General features: G+C 46.7%; 1 protein-coding gene across 1 annotated transcript in view; it reads left to right on the forward strand.

Annotated features, from left to right (window-relative positions):
• FNBP1 (formin binding protein 1) overlaps window positions 1-14666 on the forward strand; it is a 49855-nt gene that overhangs the window by 21905 nt on the left and 13284 nt on the right. Inside the window, exons 6-11 of the mRNA XM_083375374.1 lie at window positions 416-520; window positions 5209-5337; window positions 6764-6910; window positions 7975-8169; window positions 10941-11093; window positions 13664-13753. Of these exons, the coding sequence (XP_083231500.1) occupies window positions 416-520; window positions 5209-5337; window positions 6764-6910; window positions 7975-8169; window positions 10941-11093; window positions 13664-13753 (819 nt within the window). The remainder of the gene's footprint in view (window positions 1-415; window positions 521-5208; window positions 5338-6763; window positions 6911-7974; window positions 8170-10940; window positions 11094-13663; window positions 13754-14666) is intronic.

Here is a 14666-nt window from a genome sequence, read left to right on the forward strand (position 1 = left end):
CTGGTTAATTGTTCTCACTGTCAGGAAGTTTCTCCTTAGTTCCAGGTTGCTTCTCTCCTTGGTTAGTTTCCATCCGTTGCTTCTTCTCCTGCCCTCTGGTGCTTTGCAGAATAGCTTGATCCGCTCTTTTTTATGGCAGGCCCTCAAATATTGAAAGATGTCACCCTTAGTCCTTTTTTTCTCTAGACCAGCCATACCCAATTCTTGCAACCGTTCTTCACACGGTTTACTCTCCAGGCCCTTAATCATAGACGCAGTGCGGGACCCCAAAAGCTCAGCAGCTCTCTTTTTTTAAAAAAAAATAATCAAAATAAACGCCCAAGCATGCAACCTTGAGAACTATCTAGCAATGTCAGGTTCCTTTCGCGCGGTTTCACACATGACTTCCTGACTCTCTTCTGCCTTCCCTCGTCAGAGCAAGCGACGATTTGAACGGGATTGCAAAGAAGCTGACCGAGCGCAACAATACTTCGAGAAGATGGATGCTGACATCAACGTCACGAAAGCAGATGTCGAAAAGGTAAAAGTGTGTGAGAGAGAGAGAGAGAGAAAGAGAGAGAGATTTGTTAACTGCCCTGTTTTACGGCTTTTCTTACCACCGTTGTTAAGGCTTCCCCATTGACTTTGCTTGTCAGACATTTACAAAGGGGGAAATCACGTGACCCCGAGACCCTGCAGCCGTCATAAATATGAGTCAGTGGCCACGTGTCTGATCACGTGACCAAGGGGTATGCTGCAACGGTCTTAAGTGTGAAAAAAGGTCATAACTCATTTTTTCAGAGCCCTCTTTGGGCTGCAGTCCTTTTGCAACTGACGTTACTGCTCGCCCTTAACAGCTGCAATCAGCGCCAGGATTTCCGCTGCTCAGCAAAGCGGTTGTAAAGTCAGCCAGGCCCAGTTTTACAACTTTTTCTGCTTAAGCGGCTGTTAAGCAAATGACGCGGTCATTAAGCGAATCGATCTCCCCCCATTGACTTTGCTTGCCGGAAGCCTGCTGGGGCCGTCCCTTGTCTTGGCACCTTCCTGGACATTCGATGCCACACCATCCGTGCCTGGTGTGCAGATGCCATGTCGCTGGCCTGAGAGAAGAGTGTGTTTGTTTTTGTGTAGCGTGTTAAGGCTTAAGTCCCTTTCTTTGCATGGCTGGGGACATGTGATGCGAAGCTTACATAATTGCGGTGCAGAATAGCACATTGTTTATGGATGGGGTGGCTGCTGCTGTTGTTACTTCTGATTCTCTCTCTTTCTCTGTTCTATTTCTCTCTCTCCTCTTTCTCTCTCTTCTCTTTCTCTGTTCTATTTCTCTTTTTTCTCTCTCTCTCCTCTCTCTATCTGCTTTATTTTTCTCTCCTGTCTCTCTCTGTTCTATTCCTCTCTCTCTTCACTTTCTCTTTCTCCCTTCTCTGTCTCTCTGCTTTTCTCTCTCTCTCTCTCTTTCTTTCTCTCTCTGCTCTCTCTATATATTCTATTTCTCTCTTCCTTCTTTCTCTCTCTCTCTCCTTTCTCTCTCTTTCTCTTTTATTCTTCTCTCCTTTCTGTCTCTCTCTCTCTTCTATTCCTCTCTCTCTCCTTTCTCTTTCTCTCTCTCTCTCTGTAGCTAAGCGCTAACTAGGTCTTCGCACGATGACGCAACCGAGTTGTTTTCAATCTCTATCTTTTGTTACTAGCCACTTCTTCTGGTTTTCCCTTGGCTTGGCTGCCTCCTTCCTGTGGCATGAGATTTCCCGGCCTCTGGAGGCAGCTGCCTTGGTTTCAAGTTGAGCGCGGAAAGCTAAAATAAGTTGCAGAAAGCTAAAATAAGTTGCAGAAAGCTAAAATAAGTTGTGTTTCGCTGAGCTGGCCAGAATAGGATTGGTTTGCTTGGCTGGGTTTGATCGGCCAATCTTGTTTTCAGCAACCACACCTCACGGTTGCTTCCCATTGCTAAGCAAGGCGGTTGCTTGTCACAGTTGTTAAGAGAATCACTGCAGTTGTTAAAAGTTAGTAACACGGTTGTTAGGTGAACCTTGCACCCCCGTTGAATCTGCTTGCCAGAAGGCCGCAAAAGGGGAACCGCCATAAATACGAGTCAGTTGGCAAGCGTCCGAATTTTGATCAGGTGACCCTGGGGATGCTGCAACGGTCGTAAGTATGAAAAACGGTCGTAAGTCACTTTTTTTTCAGTGCCGTTGTACCTTCGAATGGTCATTAGACAAACTGCTGTAAGTCGAGGATGACCTCAAAATTTGGAAGTATCCGGAGATTTTGTGCATTTCATTGCTGTTTGTTTTATAAGCCTATAATCAATTTTTCCAAGCTCCCCTCTCTGAACGTTTGCCTTTTCCCAACCTTGGCAGGAGGAACGGAGGCTGTTGGCCGAGTGAGAAATTGTGACAGGCCTGAAAAAGTGAGCAGGCGTGCTTTTAGCTCGGGCTTTGATTCTTTTACCATTTTGGGGAAACTCAAGCAGGGAAGGGACGGTCCTCCCTCCCTCCCTCCCTCGCGAGGTTACGCTTAGCCCATCTGGGGCAGAAGGGGTGGGTGGGGCATCCCGGGGATGTAGGGCAGGCTGTGCGCTTCTGGCGGCAGCCGCCTCCTCGGAGTTTTTGCTTTTGTGTGTGTGTCTTTTCTCCCTCATTAGCCCCGGGAGATGATTGGGCTGGGTGCCATCCCTGGGTTGAAAGCCCTGCATGCTATTTGGCTGAGGCTCTTTAAGGAAAGGCTGCATTTCGTTGCTTATGTTGAGCTCCCCGGTGGCTGAGCGGTGTGGAAAATATTTTTCCTTTCTGAGCACTGCAAGGGAGTGTATCTCCCTCTTCTTTCTCCTTCTCATCCTCCCCTTCTCCTATTTATTTACCCCGTTCTCCCCTCCCCATCTTTATTTATCTCCTCCTTCACCTTCTCTTCCATCTTCTCCTTTTCTTCTTCCCCTTCCCTTCTTTCTTTAACTCCTCCTTCCTTCCTTCCTTCCTTCCTTCTTTCCTTCCTTCCTTCCTTCCTTCCTTCCTTCCTTCCTTCCGCTCTTCTTGCTCCTCATCCCATCTTTGTCGAGCTGTGGAAGTTTTGTGACCTTGTTTGCCAAACTAACCTGAAAAAGTTCTAAAAGCTGCTTGCGTTCTCGTGGTACTAGATTTCCGCTTGCAAGGTTTATTGTGCTAGATTTCAACATGCAGGGATTTTTTTAAAAAAACCGCATTCAGATACATCATGTATCCCATTCTGTCTCTGAATTTCTCAATTATACTCTGCAGAAACGGTTAATCTCTACACCACTTTGTTATTTTTCCTCTTGTTCCTGAAACCACCCCAGTTCCTAACACGAGGGGCTCTTTTTAAGTTGTGTATTTGTTTAAATACTCCCAACCAGCCAAACAAGCCGCAAGGGAACCCCTTGATCTAAAACCAGCAGCAAAACATATCCGTTGCCGTATCAGGCAATCACATCGGGGTTTAAATAAATAAAAAGATGAATCACTGTTCTGAAGCCCAGAAAAATTCAGCCTTGCTGGGCGTGGGGAAGGATGGATAAAGTTCCATGGAAAATACAGAGAAACCTATTTTGCTCCTGGGTGGTCTGTTCACTGCCCCGCACACCTGTCTACACAATTGCAAAAACCCCTCCCCAGCTTCATTCTGAAGCCCAACCAAAGAGATGATTATCTTGAATATCATCCTGATGATTTTTTAGGAAGAGCTGGAGATGAAAGCAAGTGGCTTTTATAGAAGGGATGTGAACAGAGGAAGCCTAAATGCAGAGCGAGGCCCCAAATCAAATCTACAGCAGCTCTCCAAGGGTTAAAATCACAGGGCAGGTAGTCCTCATGATCACAATTAAGCCTGAGTTTTTTGTTGCTAAGTGAGAAATTTATTAAGCGAGTTCTGCCCCATTTTACAACTTGTTTTTTTTTAAGTTGATAAGTTAATAACATGGTTGTTAAGTGAATCTGGCTTTTCCATTGACTTTGCTTGTCAAATGACCCCAGGAGACGACAATGGTCATAAATGTGAATCAGTTGCCAAGTGAATTTTGATCACATGACCATGGGGATACTACAACGGTCATAAGTGCGAAAAATGTCGCTTTCTCCAAAATCTCACCAAATATGGGCTGCCCGAAGACCAAATTCTCCCCCTCCCAGGAGGCTGCTCCTCCGTTTTGTCTCTTTTAACAAAAGGGGGATTCTGCCGAATGGCGAAGAAATGCACTCTGCACGCTTGCAGGGGCACCCTCTTCACCCTTGGCGTTGCTCCCCGGGTCCTTCCCCAAAGCCGGCTGTCTTGCGGCCACATCCAGGCTGAGAGCGGGAGCCGAGTTCCAGGGCGGTGGGGATGAAAAGGGATTTGATGCGAAGCAGATGAGAAGGAGCCGCAGCCGAACCAAGTGGGCTGTGAAACGAACGCCAGACAGACGGTGAAGATCTTGCTAAAAGGCAGAGGTGGGCGGAGAAGCCGAGCTACAAAGGGATTGTTGATGGAAAATATTTATGCAAAGACAGCGTAAATTGCCAGCAGGAAATAATTTAACCAATTCCTGCTTCTAGAGAGATTGCCCAGCGCTTCTCTGACATCAAATCGTTTTTTATTCTGCCTGTAACTGAAGGTAGTGAACATACTAATACTCCTTTCTGCGACTCTTTTCCCCCCACAACAACAACCCTGTGAGGCGGGTTGGGCAGAAAGAGAGAGAGAGAGAGAGGGAGGGAGGGAGAGAGAAAGAGAGAGAGAGGGAGGGAAAGAGAAAGAGAGAGAGAGAGAGAGAGAGAGAGAGAGAGAGAGAGAGAGAGAGAGAGAGAGAGAGACTGTCCCAAAGACACCCTGCCAGCTTTTGCACTTAAAGCTGGACTAGAACTCACCATACCCTGGTGATTGGCTCAAAGTCAACCGACCAGATTCGATGCCTAAAGCAGGACTAGAACTCACTGTCTCCTGGTGATTGGCCCAAAGTCACCCAGCTGGCTTTCATGTGTAAGATGGTGCCAGAACACCCAGCCTCCTGGTTTCTTGTCCAGTATTTTAACCTCTCCAGCAAACTGACCCTCTTCCCTTTTTCTCAGCCAGTTTCTGCTTCTGGGGGGTCTTTGTCCATCCCTCCATCATTTCCCAGGCTGCTTTGCAACAGAAGTCATGGGGGGGGAGTCTTGAAAAGGGGTGCAAACCTCTCAGAAGTCATTTGCCAAGGGGCTGTTTTGTGGAGAGGTGGTCACGTTTCCGTTCCTCCTCCTCCTCCAGGCACGCCAGCAAGCGCAGCTGCGTCACCAGATGGCCGAAGAGAGCAAAGCAGAGTATTTGTCCACCTTGCAGAAATTCAACCACGAGCAGCGGGAACATTACCACACGCATATTCCCAATATTTTCCAGGTGGGGGTCCTCCTGGGCCTTGCAAGTCGCAACCTCTCACGGGGGCTCTGAATTGTTTCTGGAGCCAACAATATAGTCCTCAACTTACAACCACAGATGTCAGGGGCTAAGCTGTTGTTCGCGGGGGTGACGACTTTCCTTGCCACGGTTTGTTCGTTAAGGGAGTCACACAGCCGTTAAGAGAACCGGGCTTCCCTGTTGACTTTGCTTGCCAGAAGGTCGCAAAAGGGGATCACGTGACCCCCCCACCCCACCCAACCCTGGGACACTGCGACTGTTATAAATAAGAACCAGTTGCATGTAAATTTTGATGCTGTGACCACGGAGAGGCTGCAACGGTCGCAAGTGTGAAAAATGGGCCCCAGTCCCTTTTTCCCCAGTGGTATTGTAATTTGGAACAGTCACTAAACAAATGGTCGTAAGTCAAGGATTACCTCTGTGAAGACAGCCCTACCTCTCCTGATCTCCCCTTAGCTTTTGCTCCATCTGATTAAACTCTGGCAGGAATCCAGACTTGGGAGCGACACAGCGGCCTCTTGTCTGGAAGACTCCAGGACTGTCGTTGTGTTGACATCATTGTTTGTCACGCGTTGTCACTCACTGCTCGGCAGCTGGAGAGGCAGGACACGGACGGGGCAGGCCGGTGCCAGGTTCAACCAACTGAGCTTCTGGCTTTGATTTCTGACGCCAAGAATCGGTGGTGTGATGGTCGTTAAAGTCCTTTAGCGAACTCAACTTGCCCCCTTGACTTTGCTTGTTGGAAACTGACCGGGAAGGGCGTAGGTGCTGATCTCGTGACCCCAGGATGCTGCGACTGTCGTAAATACAGGTAGTCCTTGACTTACGGCCATAACGGAGCCCCAAAACTCTGTTGTTAAGTGAGTTTTTACAACCTTTCTGGCCACAGTGGTTAACTGAATCACCACAGCTGATAAATTAGTAGCCCGGTTAAGCAAATCTGGCTTCCCCCGTCGACTTTACTGTTCAGAAAAGTCATAAAACGGGGCAAAACACAATTAACGAATTTCTCACTTAGCAACATACATGTTGGGCCCAGTTGCGGTCGTAAGCTAAGGACTACCCGCAATTGTGTTTTGAAAGCATGGGAGAACACACTCCGGAACTTTCAAACGTCATAAGCAAACGAATATCTGTAATAATATGACATCTCCTACCCCAGCTTCTATATTCTACTTTTGACCATCTTCATAGCTTCCTATCCTAAAAAGTAATCCCAGCAGTTTCTCTCTGTGCCCAAAAGTGGAATGGAAAATTCCCAAACCTGTCCGAAGAAGAATTTGGAGCGAGCAGCTTCTTGTAAAATTGCTCTTGGAAGGTGTGGGAGAGTAGACTTAACTTAGGAGGTTGCTACAAGGGTGGGGGCTCCTTGAAAGAGGTTTAACCCGTGGCTCCTCCTCCTCCCCAGAAAATCCAAGATATGGAAGAGAGACGGATAATCAGAATAGGTGAATCCATGAAAACGTTTGCTGAGGTGGACCGCCAGGTGATGCCCATCATCGGGAAGTGTCTGGACGAGATCACCAAGGCAGTCGACGCCGTTGACCCAAAGCATGTAAGTGGCCAGCTCCCTTCGGGCGTAAAATCAAAACCTGGGTTTCAAAGGGGGTGTTATTTAAACTTGTTCGTCGGGTGCAAACCAGGTTCGGTTTGAAACCGAATCAGATTTGGTTCCTTCCTTGCGGCTTTTTATGCTTATCCCCCTTATCCCCCTTCACGTAGGCTTACAGCCGTTCGTTTAGCGACCGTTCAGTTACACAGGCACTGGAAAAAGTGACTCACCGCCGTGAATTTGCTCCGGATTGTGATTTCCTGTTTCCTCTCCGCCCTCGGATAAAGCCGGGCCACTTTTGGCCCCACCGCCGTGATAGGATGTCAGAAGCCAGGGTGGAGGACGTGGCCTGGCTTCGAGAAGATAAAGCAAAGGGTTCAAAAGTTTGGAAAAAGAGGAGGCGGGACATTCAGGATGTGGCTCCCTTTGCTTTCTTTGTCCCTCCAGCTCGGAGCTTTTCCGCTCTTCATTTCCTTTTTCTCTTCCTGTCCTGTAAAGATTTGGAAGAGTTGGGAACATCCTCACTTTGGGAGGCAAACAACATCCTGAGTCGACCACCGCAGTAGGGTACCGACTGTGGTTGCAAATTGAGGACTAACGCCAGTCGGCCCCGCTTCAAATCCTTCTGGGCACTACAAAGCCAGTCCTCGGCTTACAACCACAATTCAGCCCAAAATTACCGTTGCTAAGCGAGACTTTTGTTCAGTAAGCTTTGCCACATTTTACGACCTTTCTTTACTGCAGTTGTTAAATTAGTTAGCACGGTTGTTAAGTGAATCTGGCTTCCCCAGGGACTTTGCTTGTCAGACGGTCGCCAAAGGCGATTACGTGATTCCCGGACGCTGCAACTGTCACAAGTACATGCCAGTTGCCAAGCGTCTGAATTTTCCTCTTCAAGGAAAAAAACCAAGCAAGTCCAGCAGCCTTTTGGAAAAGCACCTTTGGGACAATCCTGACCTGGAGACCTTCTCGGTTGATCGCTTGCATCCTTGCTGGTTCCTCAAAGTTCTTGAGGTCCAGATCCCTAATCGGTGACACAGTTCTCTGCCCTTCTGTGTCCCGTCCAGGACTCTCAGCTGGTGATTGACGCCTTCAAATCTGGCTTTGAACCTCCGGGAGACGTTGACTTTGAAGACTTCACCCAGCCGATCAAGCGAGCCGTCTCCGAATCCAGCCTGTCCAACTCCAAAGAGGGCAAATCGGAGTCCAGATTTTCGAGCAAGTCCAAGGGCAAATTATGGCCGTTCATAAAAAAAAACAAGGTATATAACATTATTTTTCCCGTGTGCATTTTGGCCTCGTTGTTCACACTTTTGTACAGTAGTATTGCTACTTGTGAGTTTTTTCTTTGAAATCCCAGCAGTGAAGTGTGTTTTTTTTTCTCTTTTTCTCTCTCTCTCTCTTCTTCTTTTTTTTATTTTAAATAGAAATTAGTTTCTAAGAACTAATAGCTGATGGTCCTGTTTGAAATTTGATGTAACAGTTTTCTTTTAATTGGCAAAGTTTGTTGTTGTTTTATTTAATTTTTCGATGCATTTTCTTTTGAAATTATGGTTCTTTTCATTATAATTTACATTTAGCTTTTAATACTGAATTGGTTTGAATTGGTTTAAAGTTAGTTTTGCCTCTGTTTCAGTTGTATCTTCGCCATGGTGGTTACAGGTAGTCCTCAACGTACGACCACAACAGAGCCCAAAATTTCTGTTGCTAAGCGAGGCATTTCTGAAGTGAGTTTTGCCCCATTTTACGACCTTTCTTACCACGGTTGCTAAGCAAATCACTGCAGTTGTTAAGTGAATCTGGCTTCCCCCGTGGACTTTCCTTGTCACAAAAGGGGATCACGTGACACCCCCCCCCCGGGACACTGCAGCCGTCACAAGTACATGTCAGTTGCCGAGCCTCCGAATTTTGATCACGTGACCAGGGGGATGTTTCAACGGTCGCAAATGTGAAACACCTTTTTCAGTGCCGTTGTAACTTTGTCACTAAATGAACTGTTGTACGTTGAGGACTACCTGGATTTCTTTTCTTTTTTTTAAAAACTTTCCTGCTCAGTTCTAAATAACTGCTGTCCCTTCTTCTTTTTTTTCCCCCCCATGCCTGCCTCAGTTGCTTCTGTGGCTCCATTGCTCAACGCTTTCCAGCTAATTCAGTCATTTAGGGAAGCAGAAGACTTCCCGGTGCCAATTTCTCCATTGTTAAATTGGGCTGGAAGCATCTTCATTAGAACTTCATCCTTCCCGGTCCAACTAGGAAACATGATTTATTTGCTCAACCTGCATGATCCGTCTTTCCACTAAACATTTGCTCCGCTGTCCACATCAGCTTTTGGAGGGTGGGCGCTTACAAAGCGGGGGCCAGGAACTCATGGGCCACAGCAGTGGGTCCTTCAACCCACCGCGTGACTTTTCCTTGTCCTGAAATGGTATTGAGGTGGGAAAAGTGAGGAGAAGACCAACCCTTTTGAAGTTTAGCCCGGCTTTCCTGTCTCATTTGTGGTGGGACGGTATCTATGGGTACTTCCCAGCTAGCGTTTTGGGGCAGAGAAGCAAATGTTTGGGATGAGCAGGCCTAACACTCTTCGCGTGCACCAACTTCTCCTTTTCACCAACCACCAGCATGATCAAAGCATGAATAAGGCATGTTCCTGGGCTCCTCGTCTTGCGTTGGGTTGACGCCACTTCTGCAGATGTAGGTTTCTCCCGTCCTTTTGTGCCTTCTCCACCATTAGCCCCTGGCTTGGGGGTAGGATGAGATTGGACAAGTAGTCCCCCACAGTTGTCCCTTGACCTTTGCTTTACTTGATGTCTGTGGTTGCACCTCGTTCTTTGATGTCCACCAGTAGTTTTCTTTAAACGATACGGAGGTATTCAACTCCCATAATTCTCAGCCACAATGAAATAGGCAACAGAATTCTGGTTGTTGAAGCTTGTAGGTCTGGAGGGCGCTCCCAGAAATCCCGTCGCGGACCAAATGTTGGCTGGAAAAACTGGGAACTGAAGTCCACCATCTGAAGTCCATCTCTTCCCAGTCCCAGAATTTTCAGCAATGGCGTGCTCACCGGGGAATTTGAGGAGTCGTCACTCACTCATCTGGGGATGGACATCCTCGGGAGTTATCATTACCTGACCACCTAACATCATCAGTCTATGTACAGTAGTTCAGAGCTTGGTTGTTTTCTTGCAGACATTTCGCTACCCAGTTAGGTAACGTCGTCAGTGCTAGGAAGGAGCTAGCTTCTCCCCAGTGCTACATCCAAACACTGATGCTAGCAATAGCAATAGCCCTTAGGCTTCTACACCGCTTCACAGTGCTCTGATCTACTGCAGATGAACAGGGAGAAAACCACACTCACTAGCACTGACGCCGTTACCTAGTTGGGTCATGAAATGTCTGCAAGAAAACAACCAAACTCAGAGAGCACCCAGGACCTCGCAGTTCCATCCTGACCCACAAATGTTTTCTTCGATCAGTACTCTCCAGTTTATTTAACACCATAATTGGGAATGGAGGTTGGGAAACGGTCTCTTTTTAGCTCCACGTTAGCTTCTCCTCCTGCATGCCGCATGGTAAGCATCTCAATCACTTACTAAAAATGGCTTTTTGATCATGCCTTCCTTTGGGAAAATGTTTCTTTTCCATTCGAGACGTCGAAACTCCCCCTCCTCTCGTTCTCTTCCTCTCTTTTTTCCCCAGCCACATTCTGCTTTGCTCCCCCGATTTAAAAACCCCATGACGTCAACGAGTTTTGCTTTTCTTTGCCTACCTTCGTGGCTTTTGGGGGGAGGAATTCTTCCAAAGTTTGATTTATTTATTTTTTCCTATCTGTTTTGGATTCGTTTTCCTTTTTGGGTGCTTGTAATTTTTTTTGTGTGCTCTGTTGCTTTATTTTATTTTATTTTTTGTTCCAGGTTTGGTTTTTTTTTAACCTTTTGATTTCATTGTGTTGTTGTTGTTTTGTTTTCTTTTTTAATTCTATCACTTCTCCATCTCTTATACGTAGCTTATGTCCCTTTTAACACCCCCCTATCAGCCTCCTCCTCTGCCCCCTTCCTCTGCCTCGCCTTCTGCTCTTCCAAATGGCCCCCAGTCCCCCAAGCAGCCAAAGGAACCCCTCTCCCATCGCTTCAACGAGTTCATGACCTCCAAACCCAAAATCCACTGCTTCAGGAGCCTAAAGCGTGGGGTAAGTTCTCTGGGTGTGTCTGTCGGCTTTCCTCTCCTCTTCCATTGCACGTTCTGTTGTGACGTTTGGGGAAACTGAGGTGTACGTCCACCTTTGCCTTCCTTCCTTCCCTCCTTCCTTCCTTCCTTCCCCGTAGAGGGCCGTAGTGGTGTGTCAGACCTGTAGCTTGGCAATGAAATGCCGAGGATTAGAATTCAACACGGAGTCAAAAACCGCCACGGTGAAACCACAAAAACGTCATACCGATCAGGAAATGATCTGCACTGGGATCCTGGGTCCAGTTCTGGTCGCCCCAGTGCGAAAAAGATGCCAAGACCCTAGAAAGAGGGCAGAGAAGAGCAACAAAGACAATCTGGGGTCAGGAATCTAAATCTCATGGTTTGTTTTGGGGGAACTAGGTAGGTTTAGTCTAGTGAAAAGAAGAACTAGGGGTGACATGACCGCAGTGTTCCAGTTCTGGAGGGGCTGCCGGGGAGAAGAGGGGGGTCCACCTGTTCCCCAAAGCACCTGAAGGCAGGACAAGAAGCAACCTAGGAGAAATTCCCTGACAGTCAGAACAATTAACCAGTGGAACTCCTTGCCTCCAGAAGTTGTGGGTGCTCCATCACTGGAGGCTTTGGAGAAGAGATTGGACGGCCCTTTGTCTGAAATGGTATTGGGGCTCCTGCTTGAGCAGGGGGTTGGACTGGATGACCTCCGAGGTCTCTTCCAACTCTTGTTTTTTCTGTTATTCTGTTTGGCCATCAAAACAATAAAATACGGGCTTCATTTAGTGACCATTCAAAGTTGCAATGGCACCAAAAATTGTGCTTTTTTTCCCCCCTGCAGCGGTCGTTTAACTGAATGCAATCGTCATTTTTAGTGACTCTCCACTTGAACCTTTGTGGTTTCTCTTCCGATGGATGTTATTGACTCCTTCCCTTGTCATATAATTGTCTGTTTTGCATCCAGAAATGTGTTTTCAATCATTTGCCATGTTTTACTTTTGATTCTTTCTTGAAGTTGTGCATTGTGGGTGCACAATCACATTGTGATCGTCCAACAACGCTTTTCCAATCTGCCTGCCACAATGCCTAAAAAAATAGATTAATTTCTTCCTTTTTTCAGCTTTTGAGGATGTTGATTTTATTTTAGCACTGTTTCAGCCCTGGCTTGCTTGCAGATTAATAGCGTGTGATTATTTTTCTCTGCAGTCCAAATTCGGTAGGTACTTGGTGTTTTTAGAAAGAAGAGTGAAATAAACTGTGTTGACCAAGGGCTGTTTTTTGTGTTATGATCTTCACACCCTCTGAAACCCTACCCAAGCTAGAAAATTTAAGATGGATTTCACTTATTTGGGATTAAACCGTTAGCTGGTGTTTCGTAGAACAGGATATTTAAAACTGCCACATTTAAATTGGATGGATTATAATTCAGCATAAAATGATTTCTCCGAAACTCAAAACAACAACAACAACAACGCCTTGCCTCTAAAAAGTTAGCCTGTCAGGGAATAAACTGCCAGGCTAGTTTTCTTAATGCGAGGGGTGTTAAATTATTATTATTAGTAGTAACTGGGGCACACTTGGGATTTTCCTGTGACTGGATAAATTATTCAGTTTTCTGGCTTGGAATAACACCTTCATCCCCCAGTAAAAGAGAACTTTTAGCCACTGAAGCAATCATGAAAATTCACTAAATTAAGAATTTCAGTCCTTTTGGGGTGACAGCCAGCCAGGTGGGATTTTCAAAAGTCATCCAAGCTAATTTGGGGAAGTTTACAAAATGCAGTTCAGTGCAATGCCATTCTTAAATTATAGTTTGTTGATCAAGCCTGTGATACATTTGCCCTTGCTGTGTTTAAACCACCCAGTATAGTAGATCAGAGTTAGTGACTGTTTCGTATTTAGCCACTTAATTTTTTAGCTAGGTGTTGCTGTTTTTTCCTGGTGTGGCTTTTCTCTCTCCTGCTCACTCCTGGATTATGAAGAATTCTGCGCAGAATTTGCACCCAAAGCAGATGCTTCTCGTATGAAATGCTTCATGGGGAAGGGGTGTCTCTGTGTCCCCTTTCTCTTGCTCAGCTTTTTTCTGAGATCTGGGGAGGACCAGTACAGGTAGTCCTCAACTTACGACCATATGGTCATAAGTCAGGCTGATCCTTAACTGAGCCATCGCGTGTCCAACCTGATTTTACGACTTTTTTTTTTGCGATGGTCATAAGCAAATTCACACAGCCGTTAAGGGAAATCCATGGTCATTAAGTCAACCCATCATCTGCAGTCAGACATGTCTCATTTAACGATGGCACTGATTAGCGCTGGACGTTCTGGTCCTGATTCACGGACCATAAGCCGAGGACTACCTGTGTTAGATCGTAACCTGGCCACCCTCTTCGGTGATTCCTGGCTTGCAGTTCAGAGGATCTTGGTTCATTTTGTTTCAATCACGCTCCAGCTAGAGGTAACCTTTATATTGCTGTAGGAAGAGTAAATGTAGATCTCTTCATTTTTTTTGTTCTTCCTCCTCCTCCTCCTCCTCCTCCTCTTCCTCCTCCCTTTTAATACCTGTATTTTCTTTTGCTGACTCAGCAACAGTCCCAGTCTTTGTACTTTGACAAAGAACACATGAAGAGGCGATTAGGCAGAGCCACCTATGCCGTGGAAGCTAGGGAGTATATTGTAAGTGCCATGGATGGTGTGTGGACGGCCTAAGCCGTCGTTGGCGCAACCACTGACTTCTTTGCAACGGGGCAAGGGGAGGGGGCGAGGACATGGGCTTAGCTCCAGGATCCAATTTGGCCCTCTGCAACCCTGGATCGGTCGGGAGATTGCAAAACCCCAAATTCTGTTGGAAGATGGAGCTCCTATGCTTGATTTGCCGCCGAGCCTCCCCATCTGTCGCAGGGGGAAAAAAATCCTTTGTGCCTTACGAGGCTCATCCACGGCACCGAGGCGCCCCAATAACCTTGGCTTAAACATTTGGAAACCGCCCTCTTGCCCGCTGTAAACGAGAGTCATGGTTTGCCACGTGCCAGTAACACCCAGATCTGCCGGCTTCTCCATGCGCTGCCGCGTGTTCTTCGTTGCTTGCGGCTTCTCCTCCATCATCGGCTCCCCGCCAAAGGATCCCTCTGCTGCATCCTGACAACATGTGCCCTGGAGGATTTTGCCCTTGGTTTCAGGTTCAGAGCCTGGCCCACCCCTGTCCTCTCTGGATCTATCACAAACAGCCATCGGTTGGGGGGAAAACCCCAAATAAATGAAGTGGGAGATGTAGTTGGAAATGGCTCAACTGAACTTGAGAAAGAGAAAAAGAAGGGTGGGAAGTAACCCTGGAGGATTTTAAGAAGAGGTTGGACAACCATTTGTCTGAAATGGTGTAAGGTTTCCTACTTGAGCAGGGGGCAGGACTAGAAGACCTCCAAGGCCCCATTCAGCTCTCTTATTCTGTTAAGAAAAAAGGATTAACTTCCAACTTCTTTTCAGCGCTGTAAAATAAAAATAATAAAATACAGCCTCAATCTTTCAGTTTCACATGCTTTGTGCATATGAGCCACTGCTATAACAGCAAACCCTTTTGTTTTTTTCAATC

This window comes from Vipera ursinii (assembly GCF_947247035.1).
Source record: "Vipera ursinii genome assembly, chromosome: 16".
Taxonomy (NCBI): Eukaryota; Metazoa; Chordata; class Lepidosauria; order Squamata; family Viperidae; genus Vipera; species Vipera ursinii.